The following is a 20,790-nucleotide window of genomic DNA, read 5'->3' as shown; positions in this document are numbered from 1 at the left end:
AAGAATTACTCATTTTAATACTCTGTAAGACAGCAAACAAAAATCAAAACAGATAAGTACCCTGTTTGGACTAAATTCTTCAATCCATTGTAGGTCCAAAATAAGGGCTATCAGCTCAGTTGTAAATACTGACAAATAATCAGACGGTCTTTTGTTCATTTACAAAAAGCTGATGCTAAAATTCTGGGATACAAAAAGCTGATGCTGTATTTAACATCAGGCTATCTTTGGATCCATCTGTAAACGTCCTTAATATTCCATAATAATTTTGAGTAATATACTGTATGTGTTTACTATTGTCATTTCAGAGACACCTTGACTATTTGCTTTTATTAAATCATACACCCTGACGTCTACTAATGTCAATGAAAAAGACCACAGTGAGGTTACAACTGTTGGACTAATCTGACAATTCATTTACCCCATTTTTTCAGCGTGTGCAGAACCCACCCACACAAAACTGATAATACTTTTTATGATGGTCCCAAAAATCTCTCAATATACTAATTACATGATGATCATTCTTATGCCCTTTAGTTTTTACCCAATACAAGTACCGAAAGTTGTAAATTCCGAAGTTTTGATGGCATTTGTCCCATGAACCGCAGAGTTATTGGTGAGGATTTAACAGCACCACAGCTTACTCTCAAAGCCTGACGCTCAATAACATCCAACTTTTTAAAACTGGAATGCGATGCTGACCCACAAGCTATACAGCCATAATCAAATACCGATCTAATTAAATCTATATAAAGTGGCAACGCTTTAAAGACCCTCTGCGTAATTCTAGCTACCTGCGTCACAGGACGGTGTGTGTCGACCTGTTAATTAGACATCCGGTGTTGCAGGTGTTAAACTCTCCTATGTCATCTTTGCTTCGTGCAGTGGCGCGCTGCTTTTTGTAAAAGTTACAAGGTAACAGCTGATGTGTTGAAAGGCGAGTTTTTGGAAAGGTAAGTTTGTATTTGCATCTTTAAGTTGTGACTTGGTTTGTGCATGAATGGAAAGTATCGGCACGTAGGCGTATATTCAAGAGAAATAGTCGCTTTCCCAGAAGCGTTCGATTAAATTAACTGTTTTTTGGGCAATTTGGATCCTGAGGCCGGGATAAATTCGTGTATACCTTTATACCCTTGGCGGTTCTTGTGTACAGTAACGCCTGCAGCTTTTATTACGGACAGTTTACGCCGACACGCTTTAGCCAGCTTCAGGTCTATCCTTTAACTTTGTAACACGTAAATGCATTATACATAATATGGGGCATTTAAGTAGTTACATCATAATGACAAAAAGGTTTTTTGAAATATTTAAATATGAAAACGGCGTATGTATTTTATTTAACGTTTTTTACTGTGTATCTCATCATTAGCCAAAATGTGAGAACTTTTTTTCTTAATGTCTGTATATATTTTCGCAATACCTCTTGCATGCCCGTCCCTTTTGTTAAACTTTATGTTGATTATGCGGAATTGGTCTTTGATAGACTAAATTTACATCGTTCTGTATCTGATAACACAACTTGTACCAATGCATACACGCACCGGTGATCTATTGTAAAGGTTAACTTATTCGGACACAAGACAGATTTTAGAATTATTTGGTGCCATGGTAATGAACAGGGTTAACATGATTGGTGATGAATATTAGAAAATGAACGTAACGTTGAAGACATCATTTGAAGTAAGGTCATCGCAGCGGGACGTGATGGTGTTAGCAGGCATTTTCAAGCTCAGGCATAGAGGCATCTGTGGCTCCTGAAATATGTTCCAGTAAACCCAAAATCTGTTATGTGTTTAATTACAGTACACTCTTAAAAATATTAGTTTTTTTAATGGCATGTTACTGGAAAGTGTGGTTCCTTGTAGAACCACTGCTTGACAAACTGCCATTTCATCCTGGTAAGGGTTCTACCTGTATAACATTTGTTACAAACCTTTTCAAAGCCCAAAAAACCAATCTTTAATAATTATCTAAGTACTAATAGATTAAGAGAACCTGAACTTGGCTGTGTTATTGTATGCAGCAGGGGACTTTACCAGATACAACTCTAAACACAGGTTCTTTTTGAAACATTCATATGGATGAATCTTTTGGGAACCAAAAGTGATTCCCCTGTAGTACTGCAGTGAAGAACCACTTCAACACTTTTTAATATTTAACAGTAAACATCATTTTAATTCTCATCCCATTCCAATCATCAGTGGCCTAGTGGTCTGGTAAACCTAGCCAATCTATCACACTGCTACGGGTATGAGGTTTTTTTTTTTTTTTTTTTTTGTAAAGGCAGATTCCTGTAATTTTCATTTTTTGTGGACTATATTCAACAACAACAACAACAACATTTATTTATATAGCACATTTTCATACAAAAAGTAGCTCAAAGTGCTTTACATAATGGAGAGAAGAAAAATAAAAGACAAAATAAGAAATTAAAATAAGACAACATTAATTAACATAGAAAGGAGTAAGGTCCGATGGCCAGGGTGGACAGAAAAAACAAAAAAAAACTCCAGAAGGCTGGAGAAAAAAATAAAATCTGTAGGGGTTCCAGGCCACGAGACCGCCCAGTCCCCTTTGGGCATTCTACCTAACATAAATGAAATAGTCCTCTTTGTAGTTTGGGTTTTTCACGGAGTCACTTGATGCTGATGGTCATACAGATTTCTGGCTTTTAATCCATCCATCATTGTTGGAACATCATGGTGCTTTGGGTAGATGGTGGTGGCACACGCCACCACCAACAGGACACCGGAAAAGGAAACAGAAGAGAGAGTAGGGGTTAGTACAGATTCTGAATGGTTATTATAATGAATTAGATATACAGAGTATCAGGATTAAATTACAGTGAAGTTATGAGAAGGCCATGTTAAAATAATGTGTTTTCAGTAGTTTTTTAAAGTGCTCCACTGTATTAGCCTGGCGAATTCCTACTGGCAGGCTATTCCAGATTTTAGGTGCATAACAGCAGAAGGCCGCCTCACCACTTCTTTTAAGTTTTGCTCTTGGAATTCTAAGGAGACACTCAGTTGAGGATCTGAGGTTACGATTTGGAATATAAGGTGTCAGACATTCCGATATATAAGGCGGGGCGAGATTATTTAAAGCTTTATAAACCATAAGCAGAATTTTAAAGTCAATTCTGAATGACACAGGTAACCAGTGTAGTGACATCAAAACTGGAGAAATGTGTTCGGATTTTCTTTTCCTGGTAAGGATTCTAGCAGCTGCATTCTGCACTAGTTGCAAACGATTGATGTCTTTTTTGGGTAGTCCTGAGAGGAGTGCGTTACAGTAATCTAGCCGACTGAAAACAAACGCATGAACTAATTTCTCTGCATCTTTCGATGATATAAGAGGTCTAACTTTTGCTATGTTTCTTAGGTGAAAAAATGCTGTCCTAGTGATCTGATTAATATGCGATTTAAAATTCAGATTACAATCAACGGTTACCCCTAAGCTTTTTACCTCCGATTTGACTTTTAATCCTAATGCATCCAGTTTATTTCTAATAGCCTCATTGTATCCATTATTGCCAATCACTAAGATTTCGGTTTTTTCTTTATTTAATTTGAGAAAGTTACTATTCATCCATTCTGAGATACAAGTTAGACATTGTGTTAGCGAATCAAGAGATTTGGGGTCATCAGGTGCTATTGATAAATACAGCTGTGTGTCATCAGCATAGCTGTGGTAGCTCACGTTGTGCCCTGAGATAATCTGACCTAATGGAAGCATGTAGATTGAGAAGAGCAGTGGACCCAGGATAGAGCCTTGTGGAACACCATATAGAATATCATGTGTCTTTGAGTTATAATTACCACAACTAACCAAGAATTTTCTCCCTGCCAGGTAGGATTCAAACCAATTTAAGACACTGCCAGAGAGGCCCACCCATTGACTAAGGCGATTCTTAAGAATATTATGATCAATGGTGTCAAATGCGGCACTCAGATCTAAGAGGATGAGAACAGATAAATAGCCTCTGTCTGCATTTACCCGCAAGTCATTTACTACTTTAACGAGTGCAGTTTCTGTGCTGTGATTTGTTCTAAAACCTGACTGAAATTTATCAAGAATAGCATGTTTATTGAGGTGCTCATTTAACTGTATAATGACTGCCTTCTCTAGAATTTTACTTAAGAAAGGCAGGTTAGAGATGGGTCTATAATTTTCAAGAGCAGAGGGATCGAGATTATTTTTCTTAAGTAGGGGTTTAACTACCGCAGTCTTAAGACAGTCTGGGAAGACCCCCATATCTAATGACGAGTTTACTATGTCAAGAACATTATCACTAAACACGCCCGATACTTCTTTGAAAAAATTTGTTGGTATTGGGTCAAGGGCACAGGTGGAGGGTTTCATTTGAGAAATTATTTTATGTAAATCAGGTAAATCTATCCTAGTGAAACACTTTAATTTGTTTATTATGGGGTACTGGGGTTTAGGAGGATCCTTAGTGTTGGGGAGATATACTATGTTATTTCTAATATCATTAATTTTTTGATTGAAAAATACAGCGATAGCCTCACAGGTTTTACTGGAAGTACTTAGGAGGCATTCCTTTGAGTTACCTGGGTTTAACAGATGATCAATTGTTGAGAATAAGACTCTGGGATTACTAGCATTGTTATTTATAATCTTAGAGAAATAGCAGCACCTCTCAAGACGGACTGTGTTATTGTATTCTGTTATTTTAACTTTTAATATTTCATAGTCAATAGTTAGTTTAGTTTTCCTCCATTTACGCTCAGCTCTACGGCATGTTCTCTTTAAATCAGACACTCTTTGGGTCTTCCATGGTATAACAATGCTAGAAGATTTTTTAACTGTCTTTTCAGGTGCAACTAAGTCAACAGCAGCCCTCACTTTAGTATTAAATCTTTCCACCTTACTATTTACATTCTCCTCGCTATTATAGTTGGCACTATAAACGGACTGATTGGTTAGAATGTTTTAAAGCTGCTGATGAGTCAAAGAAACGTTTTTTAACAATATGCTTCTCATGAGTGTTTTCTATCATTATTTCTATATTAAATAGTAGAAGAAAATGGTCTGATAGACCCGTATCAATGACCTGTTTCATATCAACTTTTAGTCCTTTAGTAATTACTAAGTCTAACGTATGACCTGCTTTATGTGTAGGCTGATTAACAAGCTGTCTCAGATCAAAAGAGTCCAGGAGGTTCATAAATTCTTTTACTTTCTGGTCACATTGATTATCTATATGAAAATTAAAGTCGCCGACTATTAAGAGTGTGTCATAGTTCGTAATTAAGATTGACATCAAGTCAGAGAATTCCTCAAAGAAAGACGCGTTGAATTTTGGAGGTCTATACACGGATAATACTAAAACGTGAGAATCTCCCTGAATAATAATGGCGAGATACTCAAAAGACTTGAATTTACCAAAACTGATATTTTTACATTTTAACCTGCTTGAGTAAATGTTTGCTAGTCCTCCACCCCTCTTTCCTTGGCGATCAGCACGAGTAAAACTGTAATCCGGAGGCGCAGATTCGATTAAAACAGCTGCGCCATCTGAGCTAAGCCACGTTTCACTTAGTGCAATAAAATCTATTTTTTTATCACTAATAAGATCGTTGATAAAAAACATCTTGTTAGTTAAAGCTCTAACATTTAATAGAGCCATATTCAATGTTTCGGAGGAGCAGAGATGAATACTATGTGCGTTATTGATATATGGAACAGGAATTAAGTTATTTTTATTAGCGCCGCTCTGCGTGTATTTTTTGTTTAATCTATGATATGTTTTTATAGTTTTAATACATTGTTCATCTAAAGTAGTAACTTTAATTAAATTAAAAATATATAAAAATATATATAAAATATTCAATAAATTACTTGGTCGCCATTTAAAGTAAGTATTACAAAAACACACACTTCTTGTAGTATAAAATAAATTGTAAGATGAGCATTAGATATTAGATCAGATCCATTTGCACATGTTGTCAAAATTTTTGCATAAATAATTTACATTACGAAAATAATTATAAAACAATCAGAACTGTTTTTGCAGCTATAACATGTGATTACACTTTCTTATTCAATATTTTCTTAAAAATAGTGGTTCTTTAGTGGGTGGTGTGGTTCCACATAAAATCATTTCTTGATGAGGAACCATTTAATTCTGGGAAGAGTTCTTTGCATGTGAAATTGCTTCTTTGGACTTTGAAAAGGTGGACAAATCAGAAATCTTTAATGTGCAGTAAGCAACCTCACAGGATCCTGACAGATCAAGAAAACCTGACCTTGAGGTACAGTATGTCATTGTATCTAGCAACAGTCCTTTTTGATTCATGAACCCAGTGGTATTTTACAAATCTTAGCCATTGTACCTGTCAAAGAATAATTAAGCTATATGTACCCTTGGCACCTTAGCTCTGTATTTCTGCGTCTCTGAACCTCTTTTCACAGGTGCTCCTGCTGTCGAGTACATTCTCTTAAAGCCTGCCTCTCAGACTCTGTAATTCATTTTGAGACACCTTTCTGCCTCCTGTCTGGTTTTATACTTGGTGTCTTTGAAGGTGGCTCTCTCAGCATGCCTTTTACTTATTTACTCCTCTTTGTGCGTCTCACACTTCCTCTTCTGGTGCATCACCAAAGCCTGAATGACCAAACTGATTGCTTTGAGGAACTGGACACACAGACCTTAGTGTTTTATTATATAGCAGATTTGCAGTTATTTATGGAACCTGTTGTCTTTCTGAATCCTTCATATGGATGGTGTTTTAGGTGCAGTATCTCTTGTGGCATCTCTTAAAAGCAATGCTGTCAAAGATTTTCTTCAAAAAGAGTGTAGCTGAATGTTAAAGAAATACATGAATTTTTGTCTTTTTTCAGTTTTTATATTCAATTTTTGTGTTCCAAAATAGTTTTATATCTGCCTTTCTGGCTCTTGCTGATATATATGCTTTTTTGCAACATGGTTGTTATAATTGTTTTGTGTTGTAGGTCTCAGCCTGCAAAAAATTCTAATTCCACTAATTTGTACAATTGGACACCAGTATTCACCATTAACAGTCTCTTCTTCATAAATGTAATGCTTCCATTTTTGAACTGGGTAACATGGTGTGGAACTACAAGTAGAGGTACATATTCTCCAAATTAAACATGGACTTAGATCATTTGACATGAGTGGAATTTTACTTTAGTGTCTTTTTTTTGGGACAATGAACTGAAAATATTTTATATAATCACACACTTCGTAATGTGGAGTTAAATACACATCAGCATTGAGAGTGCCAGAAGACTTACAGCTGTACAAATGTGATTTGAAAGGCAAGTAAGTTGCTGGGTTACATTGAATTCTATTGGAGTACAAGACATGGGAGGCAATTTGGGAGAGTGTGTGTCCTTTTGGTATCTGCATTGCAAGAAGAGCATTGCAGCACATTTAAGTACAAATTAAAGCTACTAGTCATATTATAGGACAGCAGGAAATAAACTGTAAAGATACAAGGATCTGAATATTTATATTAAGTAAGCAGAGACACTGAAAAATGAGAACTGACTTATAAGAAATGTTAAAATTATGTTGTGCCTACTGTACATCCAGTGGGTGAGAGTTTCTGGTTTAAATCCAGTATCAGCAAGGTCAAGGGGCACAGAAAGAACATTTTTAAGCATTTGGTTTTTTTTGTTTTTGTTTTTTGTTTTTTTTTTTTTGTTTTTTTTTTTACAGAAAAGGTGTTTACGGTAAATAAGGTATAGTAGAAGGTAGCATTGTACATACTTTTTGAATAGAAAATTAGTCTTAGGGTTCTCTTAACTGACACACAATTTCTCCCAAACCAACCATCATTTCTGTAAAAGCAAGCCCTCTGATCAAAAAGGAATGTTAATGCTATATTTGGATTTATGTAGCCACTTCTCTGTGGTGGGCTGGCGCCCTGCCCTGGTTTTGTTTCCTGCCTTGTGCCCTGTATTGACTGGGATTGGCTCCAGCAGACCCCCGTGACCCTGTAGTTAGGATATTAAGTTGGATAATGGATGGATGGATAGCCACTTCTTTTTACAACAAAGATGTCTTCTTGAGTGGCATTACTGCTGGTGATTAAATATAGATTACAAGCAGAGAACTAAAAGAGCATAAAATGGAAATGTCTGCATCCCCACTAGAAACATAAAGCTAGTCTCCTCCCCCCCAACATTATGAAAAGGTTTCTGAAATAAATATGAACTGATACTTGAGCATTATGTGAAAAGAGAGAAATCAGTACACTATAAACATTACTGTAAATTTTTGTGTGATAAGCTGAACCTAGCAATTCCAGCAAATGTTGACATGTTCTTTGCAGCTTGGTCTCCTTTCCCGATATTTCTGCATACACTCTTGAAGCATTTTGGCAGATACAGGTATAATTTGTGATCATAGAACTTCATTTTAATTTTAGACTTTACAAAGTTTTAAAAAGGCTGTCCTTTTAGAACAGATATCATTTACAGAAAACACTATCTGTGGCTTCCCATTCTATCTTCCCCAGTAAAACTGTTGTACATCTAAAGGCACACAGTCTTCTAGAAGCCGGCTTAAATATGTTGGGAAGCCTGATGATTACAGTTTGTTGAAGAATGATGCACTTGTGAGTCTTATTATGTTGACTTAACAAATGCATTACAGATAAAGTAATGCAGATTTGTTTATGTGCATATACAAGTGCTCTAGGGAAACCTATTTAGATTTTTATGAAAGAGAACATTGCATTTATATGGAAGTAATAGGTTGTATCCACCCTGGAAAAATAAAAACAACTTCGGAGATGCAATGTTTTGGCTATGGTGGATAGTTGATATCTTGTATTCCTTATAGCAGAGGTCTAGTGACTTAATATCTTAAAGTTGAATGTAGTTAAGACATATTAAAACCCTAGCTATTATACATGTATTTGAAACAGTTTCAAAGCTCAGAAGTTACGCTGAGAATTTCAGGTTGGGTTAAAACTTAGTGTGGTGATTTCTTCTAGATAATTAATGCAAATAGTAATTGAAAAGTCAATACTGAAGTTGTATCTTTACATAAAAAGCAAGTAAGACTAGGTTCTATTGTTCCTTTGACATACTTCAAAATATTTAATGCTTCTTATATTACATAGGTGTGTCCATATAAATGTAAATTACTGATTTGTAATTCATAGTTGTAATCCTGACAATTTTTTATTTTCTGATCGGTGGTTTATTACATTTTTTTTTTCTTCTTCACAGAACAGTACAGGAAAAGCACACAAAGTTCAAATATTTAATGTTGCACATGTTGAGATGATGAATATGGCAGTGGAAAATGGATCAAGTCAGAAGCGGCACAACCCAGTAGACAGCATATGCAGAAAAATCCAGACAATTCAAAGACTGGATCAGGAGGCTAATCCAACATTGCAGATCCCAAAATTCCTATCTCGTAACTTTGATAGCCCACAGACTAATCCAAAGAAAAATTTGGAAGTGATACTCAAGAACAGGACTATAAAAGATGAAAAGGACTTGCTATTCTTTTCAAGCCCTGATGGTGACAAATTAAACTACAGGGAAACGCCAGACAAATCATCATGCCTTCAGTGGAGTATAAACCGCCAGTCTCCTGCTAATGCCACTTATACCATCTCTAGTATGAAAGATGACCAGTCAACACTTCCTTGGCCCTGGACACGCAGTTGCTCTACTCCTGCCACCCTGCCCAGGGAGAGTTGCTTCACTTTCCAACAGTCTTCCATCGGCAACAGTGCAGAGTGCAAAAGTATATTTTTTGATAAACTGGATAATAATTTGGGAAGTCCAATGCTTTGTAATGTAAGCTCTCGTGTACACTCACAAAAATCCCGCCAGTCTTTTGTTGTTAAAAGGCTTTCCCTAGGAGAAGATACAGGTAAGAAAGGTTAATTGTTTTAGATATGCATTTAAAAAAAAAAAAGCTGTTGCTCTGCCTCATGATCATTAAAAGAAGAGACTCATGGCTGCAAAGTAAATGCATGAAGGATAGTTTTTCAGATGAGTTACGATTTACATCTTAATGTAAATGTTTTTTGTTAATTTTAAACAGAATTTGCATCAGCTACAGAAAAATGTTCTCATAAACTGTTTATCCGTTTTCTTTAACCATGGTCTACCCCAGCAATAACAGGTTCAGGGCATAAACCAGGTGTACACAAGCTGCTTGTCCATTGCAAACTCACTGATAGGTTCATTATGACTAGATGTAGTCATATAGTCTAATTCATTTTACAAACACATCTTTGAAATCTGGGTGGAAACCCTTATGAAAATGTGGCAAATGTTCATTATCCACAAATTAAGTAATGTTTCGTTGCTTTTCAGATTAGAAATTAAAAAATCCTGAGATCAACTGCATGTGGGTAGTATATTGTATTTATTGAAATGTTGCCAGCAGTCATACAATGCTGGAATGAAGCCTTAAATTTTTACCTCTTTTATGACTAGTAGAAAAGCAGGATCATTGTATGCAAAGTTTGGAATGATGTGTATTATCATATTTTCTAGTAGATAGTAATCTGTTCCAAAAATATCCTTTTATTTATAAGAGTTTGCTTTTTGTATTGATAACTTGTCCAACCAAGTCTAATAATGCACAGTTGTATTTTGATTGAGGAAAATGTACAAAAGAACACTGCACATACACAGTAGTGCACTTACTAATGGAAATCAAGTTCTAATTACACAACTGTGTAATCTGACAAGTTGAATGGTTACCCTAGGGCTATGTTTAACAGCACTGATAGTTTATCATTTGTCATCGTTTCTTGTTAGTGATACATAAGACATGTTTACACAGTTTGCTTTTCATTAAATTAATGTCTCTCTTCTTAAATTCTGTTAAATGTATTAGATGGCTTCAAATTATTGCAAAATGATTTGTTATAAGCATCTTCTAAACCGTTTATAACTATAATGCTTCAGGTGTGTTAAGTTGATTTTTATTGTGTAGCAACTCAAAGTTTAAATGACTTCTTGTTACTAGTTAAAGTGCTTAGATTGCCAAAATGAATTTAGGTCTCTATCCAGCTTCCAGAACAAGAACTGAAACCAGAATTGATGGCTCTACTGAAGTAAGCTTAATTTCTGAAGAGGATCTTCTTGATACCATTTTTTACGCTTGCGACACACTGCGCAGAGGTGGGTAACATTTACAGTTTTCCACACACAAGGGGCCTCCTGTATAAACAGTGCGTACGCACAAAAATGTTGCGTAAGAACGTTTCCACTCTCAGATCGAGATGTATAAAACCTAAACTTGCCGTAAAGCCACGCACATTTTCACGGTAGCTCCAACCCTGGTGCACGCAAGTTCTCCGCTCAGTTTTGCAAACTGGTGGCACCCAGCGTCAAAGCAGTGCTACTGTTCCTGTGTGGTTACTCTTTCTTTTTTAGATCCACATCCCTGACGCGGCTTTATCATATACACTGAAACTAACTGCATATTTTTTATTAGTTTAAGGCATCTGATTGTAATTAACCTGTAACAATATAATGGTCCACAGAATGGTCAAAGTATTCCAAATACCATAGCTGCTTTAGCATGGTTACTCTCACTGCACCTTAATTTTTCTTCTTTCAGCTGCTCCTGTTAGGGGTTACCACAGAGGATCATCTTTTTCCATATTACTCTCACTTCACCACTCTGAATATTTATATTACTATATCTGAGTGGGGAATCACAGATCTATAGCAGCTGATCAGAAAGAGAATTATCGGTATACAGCATCAAGCATACACTGCCTCGCCTATGCTGCCTGTTTGAACTGCTCTCGCATGGCAAAAGCTTCAAAGCCTTTCCTGTATCGACCTTGCGGTTCAGAAACAGTTTCATCCCAAGAACTATAAACGCACTCAATCAGTCCATCAAGTGCTCCTTGTAGAACTGTTTGTACTTATTAGTATAATTACCTCACTGTAAACTTGCAATACAGTTATAATATTGCACAACCTGAGCCACTTTATAAAGCAAGTATTTACATGTGGTGATGATATCATTTTTAAGATGAAATGCAGCAAAGTATGTTTGTTTATACATAATAAACATAGCTATACATATAGCTAAAACTTTAACTTCATTTAAATAATCTATATTGTTAATAATTAAACATGTGATGACACGGTGCCGCAGCGCTAGCGTTCATGGATTGCCTCGCACTGTATTCTTGCTGGTGCTGACGTGACACTGGAAGGTTAGATGAATAGAATAATTAAACACGTACGACGATATTTCAATGTTCCTTGAAATTTTTGAAGAATCGCCGTTCTAAGCTTACAGATGGCTTAACGTCTATTACAGAGCTGGTTGTGTGGCGATTGGGTATGTGGAAAAAGAAAAGTAAGGACAGGAATTGGGGGTTAGTACATTTTGAAAGAGACAGTACTGCTACAATAAAGTGTTTCATTGAAGGTCGCGCATTGCGCAGCAAGCATCTTGCGTGAGACATGCGCAATCACTGCGCCACCGTGTTCCCATGGTTAATAACATGCTTTAACCCCTATCATCATGAAAATATCATGTATACATCTCAGTATTTAAGTTATTCAGAGAGATGTAATATTACGAATGTAATGGATTCTGTGACCTGTCGGAGGAAGAGAAAGCCCGGAAGCACGTAGTGATTCACACACACAGAGCACATAGAAGTGTACAAATACAAAACCAAGCATTTAACATGCTACTTTAGTTACGATGGGATTTGAGAAACTAGTAAATTAAACGATTTTAAGATGAAGTTTATGATGTTGTAATTAAAGTGGAAATTTTGAGATTAAAGTTGACATTTCGTGCTTTTTTTTTTTTTTCCCTCCACTCTGTGCCTTTTTTTTTTTTTTTTTTTTCTCTGTACCCTAATAAGCTTTCATATGACACTCAAGACGATGGGCTACGACTCACCTTTTCACGGCGGCTTTGATATGTGACAACCTCATTTTTTTTATATTGGGCACTGTGTGACTTTGTGAACTTGAGCTTTCGAGTTTCTCTGACCTGCTGTGTCACTCGATCAACTACCTTTTGTTGTTTATACCACTGTTTAAGTATGTTATTCCTTGCCTCCACTTGGTATTCGCTGAAATTCTTCTATTTTTTCCCTCGTGCTTTTGCCATTGTCTTTTCACAGAAGGCTGAGCTTAAAGGATATTTATATATTTTTGCATATTCAAAGAGGCGTAATTCTGGGAGGAGTTGGGGCGGGACAGCATGCATGTGTGTTACTTTTCACGCTGACCGGGATTTATGTAGCAGAAGAACTTTGAAGTTGGCGTTCGTACAGATTTATGCATCTGGATTTTTTTGTGCGTACAAACATTTCCGCTTTTGTGCTTACGCCATGTTATAGTGTGAGTTCTACGCATGACATTATACAAGAGGCCCAAGGTGTTTAGTAGCAAAAGGATGTTTTTTGCTTTGCTCCTGACTGCCTGCTTCTTATTTGGTTTACAGTGATGATAGTTTGAAACTTAAATTGGGGAATACAGAGTAGTAAATCAGTTTTAAATGGTTGTCTTTGTAAAAAGTGAATGTTGTGGCATTGTCCTATTAAGAATATTGATCTCATTAACATTATTCACTGTCACAAAAATTGTCTTGATTTTATTATAAACATATTTAAAAAACGGATATACAAAGATTTCATAACACACTGTCATGCAAGCAGATAGCTGATACAGCCTTTTCCATAATTAATGTCATTCTTAATCTCTTTTACAGTTACAAAATGTAGTAAAAGTATTTTAAACTGAAGGACATGCAGGTTAAGTAACATTGCTTAGGATCTCAATGAGTTAGATATAAGGACTGAACTGGCAGCATTGTGGTTTGAAATCCATTGCCTTAGTTCATTACTCAGCACTCTGATAGTGTTATGAGAATAAAGGCGCTTGACTTCTCGGGGTCGTTCCTTTTACTTTTAACCAGTTAAAGCTGTCACAGGTCTGGTGGAAGTCTGGACTTAGAAATCGTTAGCGCACTATATTTTAAAGATTTATTTTAATTAACTCCTCATTAGCTGGTGTGCGTGCGTGTGTGTGTGTTAAAATTTACTTATGGCTGTACTATGCAAAAGTCATGTACATGTAAAATGATTATGAAAAGTGAAAATGTCAAATAATGAAAAATGTAAAATATAAATTTGCTATACACAGCAGTATAAGGCTACAGCAGTTCTCCTTGGTACACTGTTGTGCAGTTTTATGGGGAAATTTTAACTGGTTGTTCTAGGCATGTTATGGGCACATGTTCTTCAGCATACTTTGGCAGTCTTGCTCGTTTTTGTTATCTGCCAAGTATTATTAATTTTTCGTTTAACTGAAACAGATGGGTTTAGAAGAAATAAAACTGGTAAAGGACAGCTAATCAGTTTTGTTCAATCAACTTATGTTGTTAATCAATGGTATCTGTTTGTTACCGTTTATCGTGCACTGGGTTATACTGTATATCTACAAACTCATTTGTTTTATAACTGAAAAGTGCTCTTAATGTTTTTTCCTTTAAAGAAAAAATAATTGAATCATTTACTTTTTGGAAAATTAATTTTTCGTAATGGCAAGTTTAATCTTTTCTACTGACAGTAGTGTAGAAGAAAAAAATAATTAACATCTAAGAGAAATGTATTTAAAAAATCTATGGTGCCTCATACTTTTGCACAGTGTCGTACTTTATATAGGTGAATCCTCAAGAAAAATTCTTGGAATTGTAATTTTTCAAGGCCAAGGACAAAATTAATTTTTCAGAAATCGTAGAGCAGAGTGTAGCAGGATATTATCATATTTTCAGTAATACAACTGGGTTGCAAAGATAAATGAGAAAATTATTGTAGTCAGACTGAAGTGAACATGTACCTCTTGGGTTAGCTGTGTTGAGGAATTCTATTCTTTCAATTTATATTTGAGTTTTGGAGATTTGATAGTGGCAGTGTCTTGGTATCCTTTGTATAATTTTGCCATAAGTACTTTGTACTGTATATGTATATAATTATTTACCAAGCAATTTTATTACATGCAAATTAAAGACCTTGTTAGAAGAAACCTGGTCAGCTTTCCAAACCTTTCCTTACTATATACTGTAGACAGAGTACCTCCAGTACATTTTGCCTTTATCACAGCTAGAAATCTTCAAAGTATACCAGTATTCACATCAGCACTCGCCTCTACATGATCTAAGACAGCATTAAGATTAGAACATTTCATTTATATTTTTAGATGATAAACTGCAGCAGTTAACTTTAGATGAAATAACCTCATCCTTAATATTTTGTTAAACACCATGCATCTAGAATAAATATTACAAATTGCGCACACCTCTCTTGTTGACTGCCAGAACAATCTTTTTCTCCTTGTCAGGGACATCTTCAGGCATCTGCTTTTTTGTGTAATTTGCTGTACACTAGTATCTTGCCATCTTATCTTGCTCCATTGGAAGAATTTTAACCCATATACCATAACAAGAGTTTTTTTTCCTTCTGTTGTCTCCTGGAGTAGGAGAAGAAATGACCATAGACACTGTCTGTGGAGAGGGATGTGGTTAATTTTTTCCTTCACTGTCCATACTAATTTTCTAAAACTAAGTTGAAAAGTTCATACCAGACGTCTGCAAGTTAAATCTAAGTTTCGGTGGGCTTCTTATAAAGGTGTATCTTTACCAACTAGTCAGCCTGACAGGTTGCCTGAGCTGATGTTGACCTCATCCTTATCTTGCCAAAGCAGCCTACTTTAACCATAAACACACAAACCTAATTTCAGTCCTTTATATTGGGCTAGTCAGTTAATTTAATCACAATTTGGTGCAACATACTTATTCTTATTTAAATAACCCATAACACCTGTTTACTGTGTCCATGCCTTAGTGTACAGAAAAGGCAATATCACCATTTACATAATGTTCAGGGAGTTTTTCAATTGAGAAGCTAGCTTGAGATTTTTTGTGACCCAGGAGTGAATGCCAAGACAGTCACCAGCTCGCATGTGGTAGGAAACAATAGAGAATATTTACCAGGTTTTACTGTAAGTTTTCATGTAAGCCACTTGAAAGATTTATTTAATGTCAAGAAATAGGTCTTTAGCAATTTATTCAAAGACTGGTGTTTCTGTTGTGTTGAACTGTGGTGGTGGTGGTTTTGTTTCATGAAAAATAAAACGAATGTAAGTTTTAACCATGAAATTTTAAAAATGATCTTGTCATTCCAAATAGTATGAATTTCCTGTAAATTCAAAACTACTGGGAGTGTTAAGAGATGGACTGCAAAGTAGTATACATTGCCTTTCACAAAGTATTTAAAAACTCCATTGCTGATGAAACCCTGTGTGTTTGACAAGTCTTTCATATCGTAAGGATATCTAATCTCTGATGCAATAGTAGTACTATATGCCTTGCTATTTGGTAATGTATGCATCATAATCATTATCAGGTTTATTAATAGTTTTCTTTCTTTTAAAAAATATCTGAGAAAATTTCAGTGTGTCATTAAAATTTTGCTTCTCTTTTCACTTTCATGTTTGACTTTGAGTGAAAGGGGATGAGAGAGGGAGGGGTTGGGAGCATGCTCTGATTGCAGCATGTTGCCACATCCACAACATGATGAACCACCTAGATTGGGACCAGAGTGCAGCTGTGCAACAGGAAACGCCTCCGCACCACACTGGAACAGTGTGAGGTTTTCTACAATGGCTGGAGTGCCAATCCTGCCACCAACCTCCGAAGATTACTATTTTGATATTTTTTTGTGATTATTTCTTAGATGTTTACAATACAGAGTTTCCATGTTCTCTTGGTGTCTATTGGAGTTTCCTCCAAGTGCCCTGTTTTCTTCCCACAGTCCAAAGACTTGCAAAATAGATGGATGGGTAATGGTAAATTTGCCCCTGATAGGCGGGTGTGTGTTCACTCTGCGATGGGCTAGAACACTGTCTAGGTGGTGTTCTTACCTTGTTCCAAATATTTGCTCTGGTAGGATCCATTTGCCCAACAACACTTCCCTGAATAAATGGGTTAATAAGATGATTATAAATATCCTTTTTTTTTTTTTTTTTTATCTTGTAGGAAAGGTCGTTGTGTCCAGAATTGTGGATTATCTTCGTCATACAACCAGCCGAGGATCTGAGGACAGTGGTCTGGAGGAGCTATGTAACATGCTGGATCCAGAGCACAGGGACATCTCTATTGACCTTGACACTTATCGTGCTATAATGAAGGAGTGGATTGAGGACTGCAGGAACAAAGGGTAATCGTTTGGCAAATGTCTTTAAGAAAATAGCCTTATTAAAGTATTGGCAATAATGTGTCCTGTTTATACAGTGTAAGTATATACATAATTTACTGAATTTATATAAATTCAGTAAATTATACTACTTGTCCCAGTTGGGGTTGATGTTGATTAAAGTCGGCCAAATTTACTGGCGTAGGCAAAACATGATTGAAATGTGTAAGTTCCTGAATTTTTTGCAAAAAAAAATGATGTAGCAGTCTGTCAGACCTCATCAGTACCTTACACTCTTGTGCCAGAAATAGTAACGTTTTTTCCAATGAAGCTGTAGTGGACATGACCGAGTGAAACAGTGAGCTAGGGAAGGCAACTTGACCCCACACCATAGACAAATGATCCTGTGGCAAAAACCTAATGTGCACTCTGATACAAGAGAACTCCACCTGCACCTGGAGCAACAACATGTCCACAGCACTGGACATTATATTTAATGGCTTACTATTGAAAAATTGTTTCTGTAAGATAAATTCTGAACTCTATATAACCAATAAACAGCCACCCTCCTCTGTGTTTGTTACTCTGTCTTGTCTGTTTTGTGTATAAACAAAGCAAAAAGGATTTAGAACTGGGGGGTATTTTTCGTACGTGGATTACTCATTTAGCCGGATGTAATTGTTGACAATTTGGCCTGATCCTGGATCTGTCGGTTTTTCGAAACTCTTGCTGGAAGTGTTGTCATAGCAACACATCCTAATCCACAAACCTGCTCGGAGCAGGTTTTTTCTACATAAACAAGGATTAGTTTACACACTTAATCGGTGACGGTGCGTGGAAGTCATCCAGTAATGGCTTCGCCGTTCATGAATGAGCGACCAATTGATATTGTTGCGCAAATTAAACGAAGAGAATTTCATATAGAGGGGGTTTTGCGCGATTGACAAAATCCTTTATTGCTCCTGGAGGAAATTCTTTTTGAAAGATACCGCTTTAGCCGAGGGGGAATATTGTACCTCAAAGATTTATTAGCACCTTATATTCAAAGTCATACTAGGCGAAGTCAGGCTCTCACAACCACACAGACAGTATGTATTGCTTTGAGGTTTTTTACAAGCGGCACTTTTTTTATATACTGTAGGCGATGCGGAAAATCTATCAAAGTGCAGTTTGCCAGGCAATTCGTAAAGTCTGTTTGGCTCTGAAATATTTCCTTCGGGTTTTCATAGTGTTTCCTGGACACCTGCGTGTGCAGACAATAAAAGAGGCGTTGCACGCCATTGCAGGTAGGTAATACACAGGTAAAAACACCCACAGTTCCATAAAGAATCTCGCAATCGGCCTAACATTCTCATTACCCAGGATTTCCAAATGTGATTGGGGCACATGGGACTGATCAGAGTGGAGTTTGATCAAACATTATTTGGAAAATGTACCTCTCCTCCTTATGAATAATCAGACACAGTGTCTTCATCAAATATTTGACCTTCGTCAATATCTCGTTGGTCAGACAAAGGTTCAAGGGATATGATATTCCCTGCAAATGACCCAACAAAAAAGAGGGCTATATGAAACATACCTATGGCACGCATGGAGGACAAATATATGCAATGACCATCCTTTACCTGAAATGAAGTGACCACTGCATCCTGCCACTGGTTCTGAGGAGGAGCTTCCCCCTGGAATGTCCTCAGAAACAGGGCGATAGGCATTTTGCTGGAGAGCCAACTCTTCTACAGGGGTTAGGTGTGGACCGTGTGGACCTCCACCTGTTTTTTGCTTGTCTGCCTTCTTATTAGCTTTAAAATTAATGTTTTTCATATTATATATGATTATTTATGTCAACAATTCTTTAGTTATATACCAATATTTACCAGTTTGAAGTATATTCTTGTACTTCACTTTAACCTGTTCCCATGTTCTCCTTGTGCTCACATTTGATCTGGAATTATGGCATATTAAATAATAATTAATCTGACACCTTTTGCAGTGTTACCCTTTGTGCATATTAAATCTTGAAATTCTTCATGTCCTTCAAATAAAAGGTCTTGCGCCACGTGTGTGTGTGTGTTAAATGCGCCCGTTCTTTCGTCATTTTGTTACAGCCTATCAAAGACTTGCTGATCATGTTTTCTAGACTCAGTATACGAGGGGGGACCCAAAAATAACCGGAAATATTTTTAAAACGTGTTTAATTTTCTGTACAAACTACAATTAGTCTCCTTCAAAGTACTCTCCATTGGCGGAAATACACTTATCTAACCGTTTGTTCCATTGTTCGAAACATTTTTTAAATTCGTCTGAAGTAATGCCCATTAATGCTCTGGTCGTTTCTTGTTTTACCTCTTCGACGTCAGCAAAACGCCTTCCTTTCAAGTCTTTTTTTCATCCGAGGGAACAAAAAGAAATCACACGGAGCTAAATCCGGTGAGTAGGGTGGGTGGTTCAGGGTTGTCATACCGTTTCTTGCCAAAATTTGGCGAATGCTGAGAGCAGTGTGAGATGGAGCGTTGTCATGATGAAAGAACCAATCACCCGACTCCCACAAATCAGGGCGTTTCCTTCTCACACTGTTGCGCAACCTACTTTTACAAAAAAATTCACTGAACACAAGCACAACCTTCCAGACTGATGGCACTTGGCAGACTGACTTGTGAGGAGTGTAACTAGATCGCCCTAGCGGCCCAACCACGTACTACAAGTACCAACCTAACAACAACAAAATTCCGGTTATTTTTGGGTCCCCCCTCGTATATGGGCTTTTCACTCAGTGCGGGCACGCGCATTCATCTGGTATGATTAGATCCAGCTTGACTAATCAAATACACGGCTGCGTTTGAAAAACGACCTATCCCGGATGAGTGTCACGGGCATTAACTTATCCAAGATGAGGCACCTGATCTCGGATGATTTAAGCGACGTACGAAAAATACCCCCCTGATCTACCGTCTATGTTAAGGTGCAATGTTTATTCACTGCCAAATGCTCTGAATGAACTGTCTGCACTTCGAGCAAGCCATGGAGCATGCAAGCACAGTGACATTTTTGTGCTTTACGGAGTGATGACTTAAACTTAATATACCTGATGCTGTTTTAATGGTGGGTGGATTGTCTGTCTGTCTGTCTTGCTGTCGGAGTCCATCCACATTCTTTGCCCAGGGATATAAATTACATCATCCTTATTGATATTTATATTCCTCCTTCCGCAAATGAGGACCTAGCAGCTGAAACACCATCACCTTGATGATGACTCTCGGCTTGTTATTAGACGGTAGCCTGTTACCACCTGAATAGTGAAGATGTGGAGCCTGCATGCTGAAATGGCGGTGACTGACTGCTTCAAAATGACAGACTGGTAAATTACGTGTAGGTCACATGGGTACAATATTGTGGTACTGTGTCATTGTATGGATAGCGCTTTGAGTACTGAGAAAAGCGCTATATAAATTTAATGAATTATTATTATTGCATCACAGACTGTTAACTTCTCTGTTGACACAGTGGTACCCACAAAGACAGTGTGTTTCCTTTCTAAACAATAAGCCCTGGATTACTATGGAGATAAAAAAAGGTTTCCCGAATGAGAAAA

General features: G+C 36.8%; 1 protein-coding gene across 1 annotated transcript in view; it reads left to right on the top strand.

Annotated features, from left to right (window-relative positions):
- The first annotated feature begins 801 nt into the window (after positions 1-801).
- lrmp (lymphoid-restricted membrane protein) overlaps positions 802-20,790 on the top strand; it is a 106,524-nt gene continuing 86,535 nt past the window's right edge. Inside the window, exons 1-4 of the mRNA XM_051930351.1 lie at positions 802-953; positions 9,223-9,880; positions 11,035-11,145; positions 17,045-17,225. Coding sequence (XP_051786311.1) covers positions 9,277-9,880; positions 11,035-11,145; positions 17,045-17,225 — 896 coding nt within the window. The 5' untranslated portion in view covers positions 802-953; positions 9,223-9,276. The remainder of the gene's footprint in view (positions 954-9,222; positions 9,881-11,034; positions 11,146-17,044; positions 17,226-20,790) is intronic.

Source organism: Erpetoichthys calabaricus, chromosome 1, assembly GCF_900747795.2.
Source record: "Erpetoichthys calabaricus chromosome 1, fErpCal1.3, whole genome shotgun sequence".
Taxonomy (NCBI): domain Eukaryota; kingdom Metazoa; phylum Chordata; class Cladistia; order Polypteriformes; family Polypteridae; genus Erpetoichthys; species Erpetoichthys calabaricus.
This window is presented reverse-complemented; position numbering and strand designations above follow the sequence as displayed.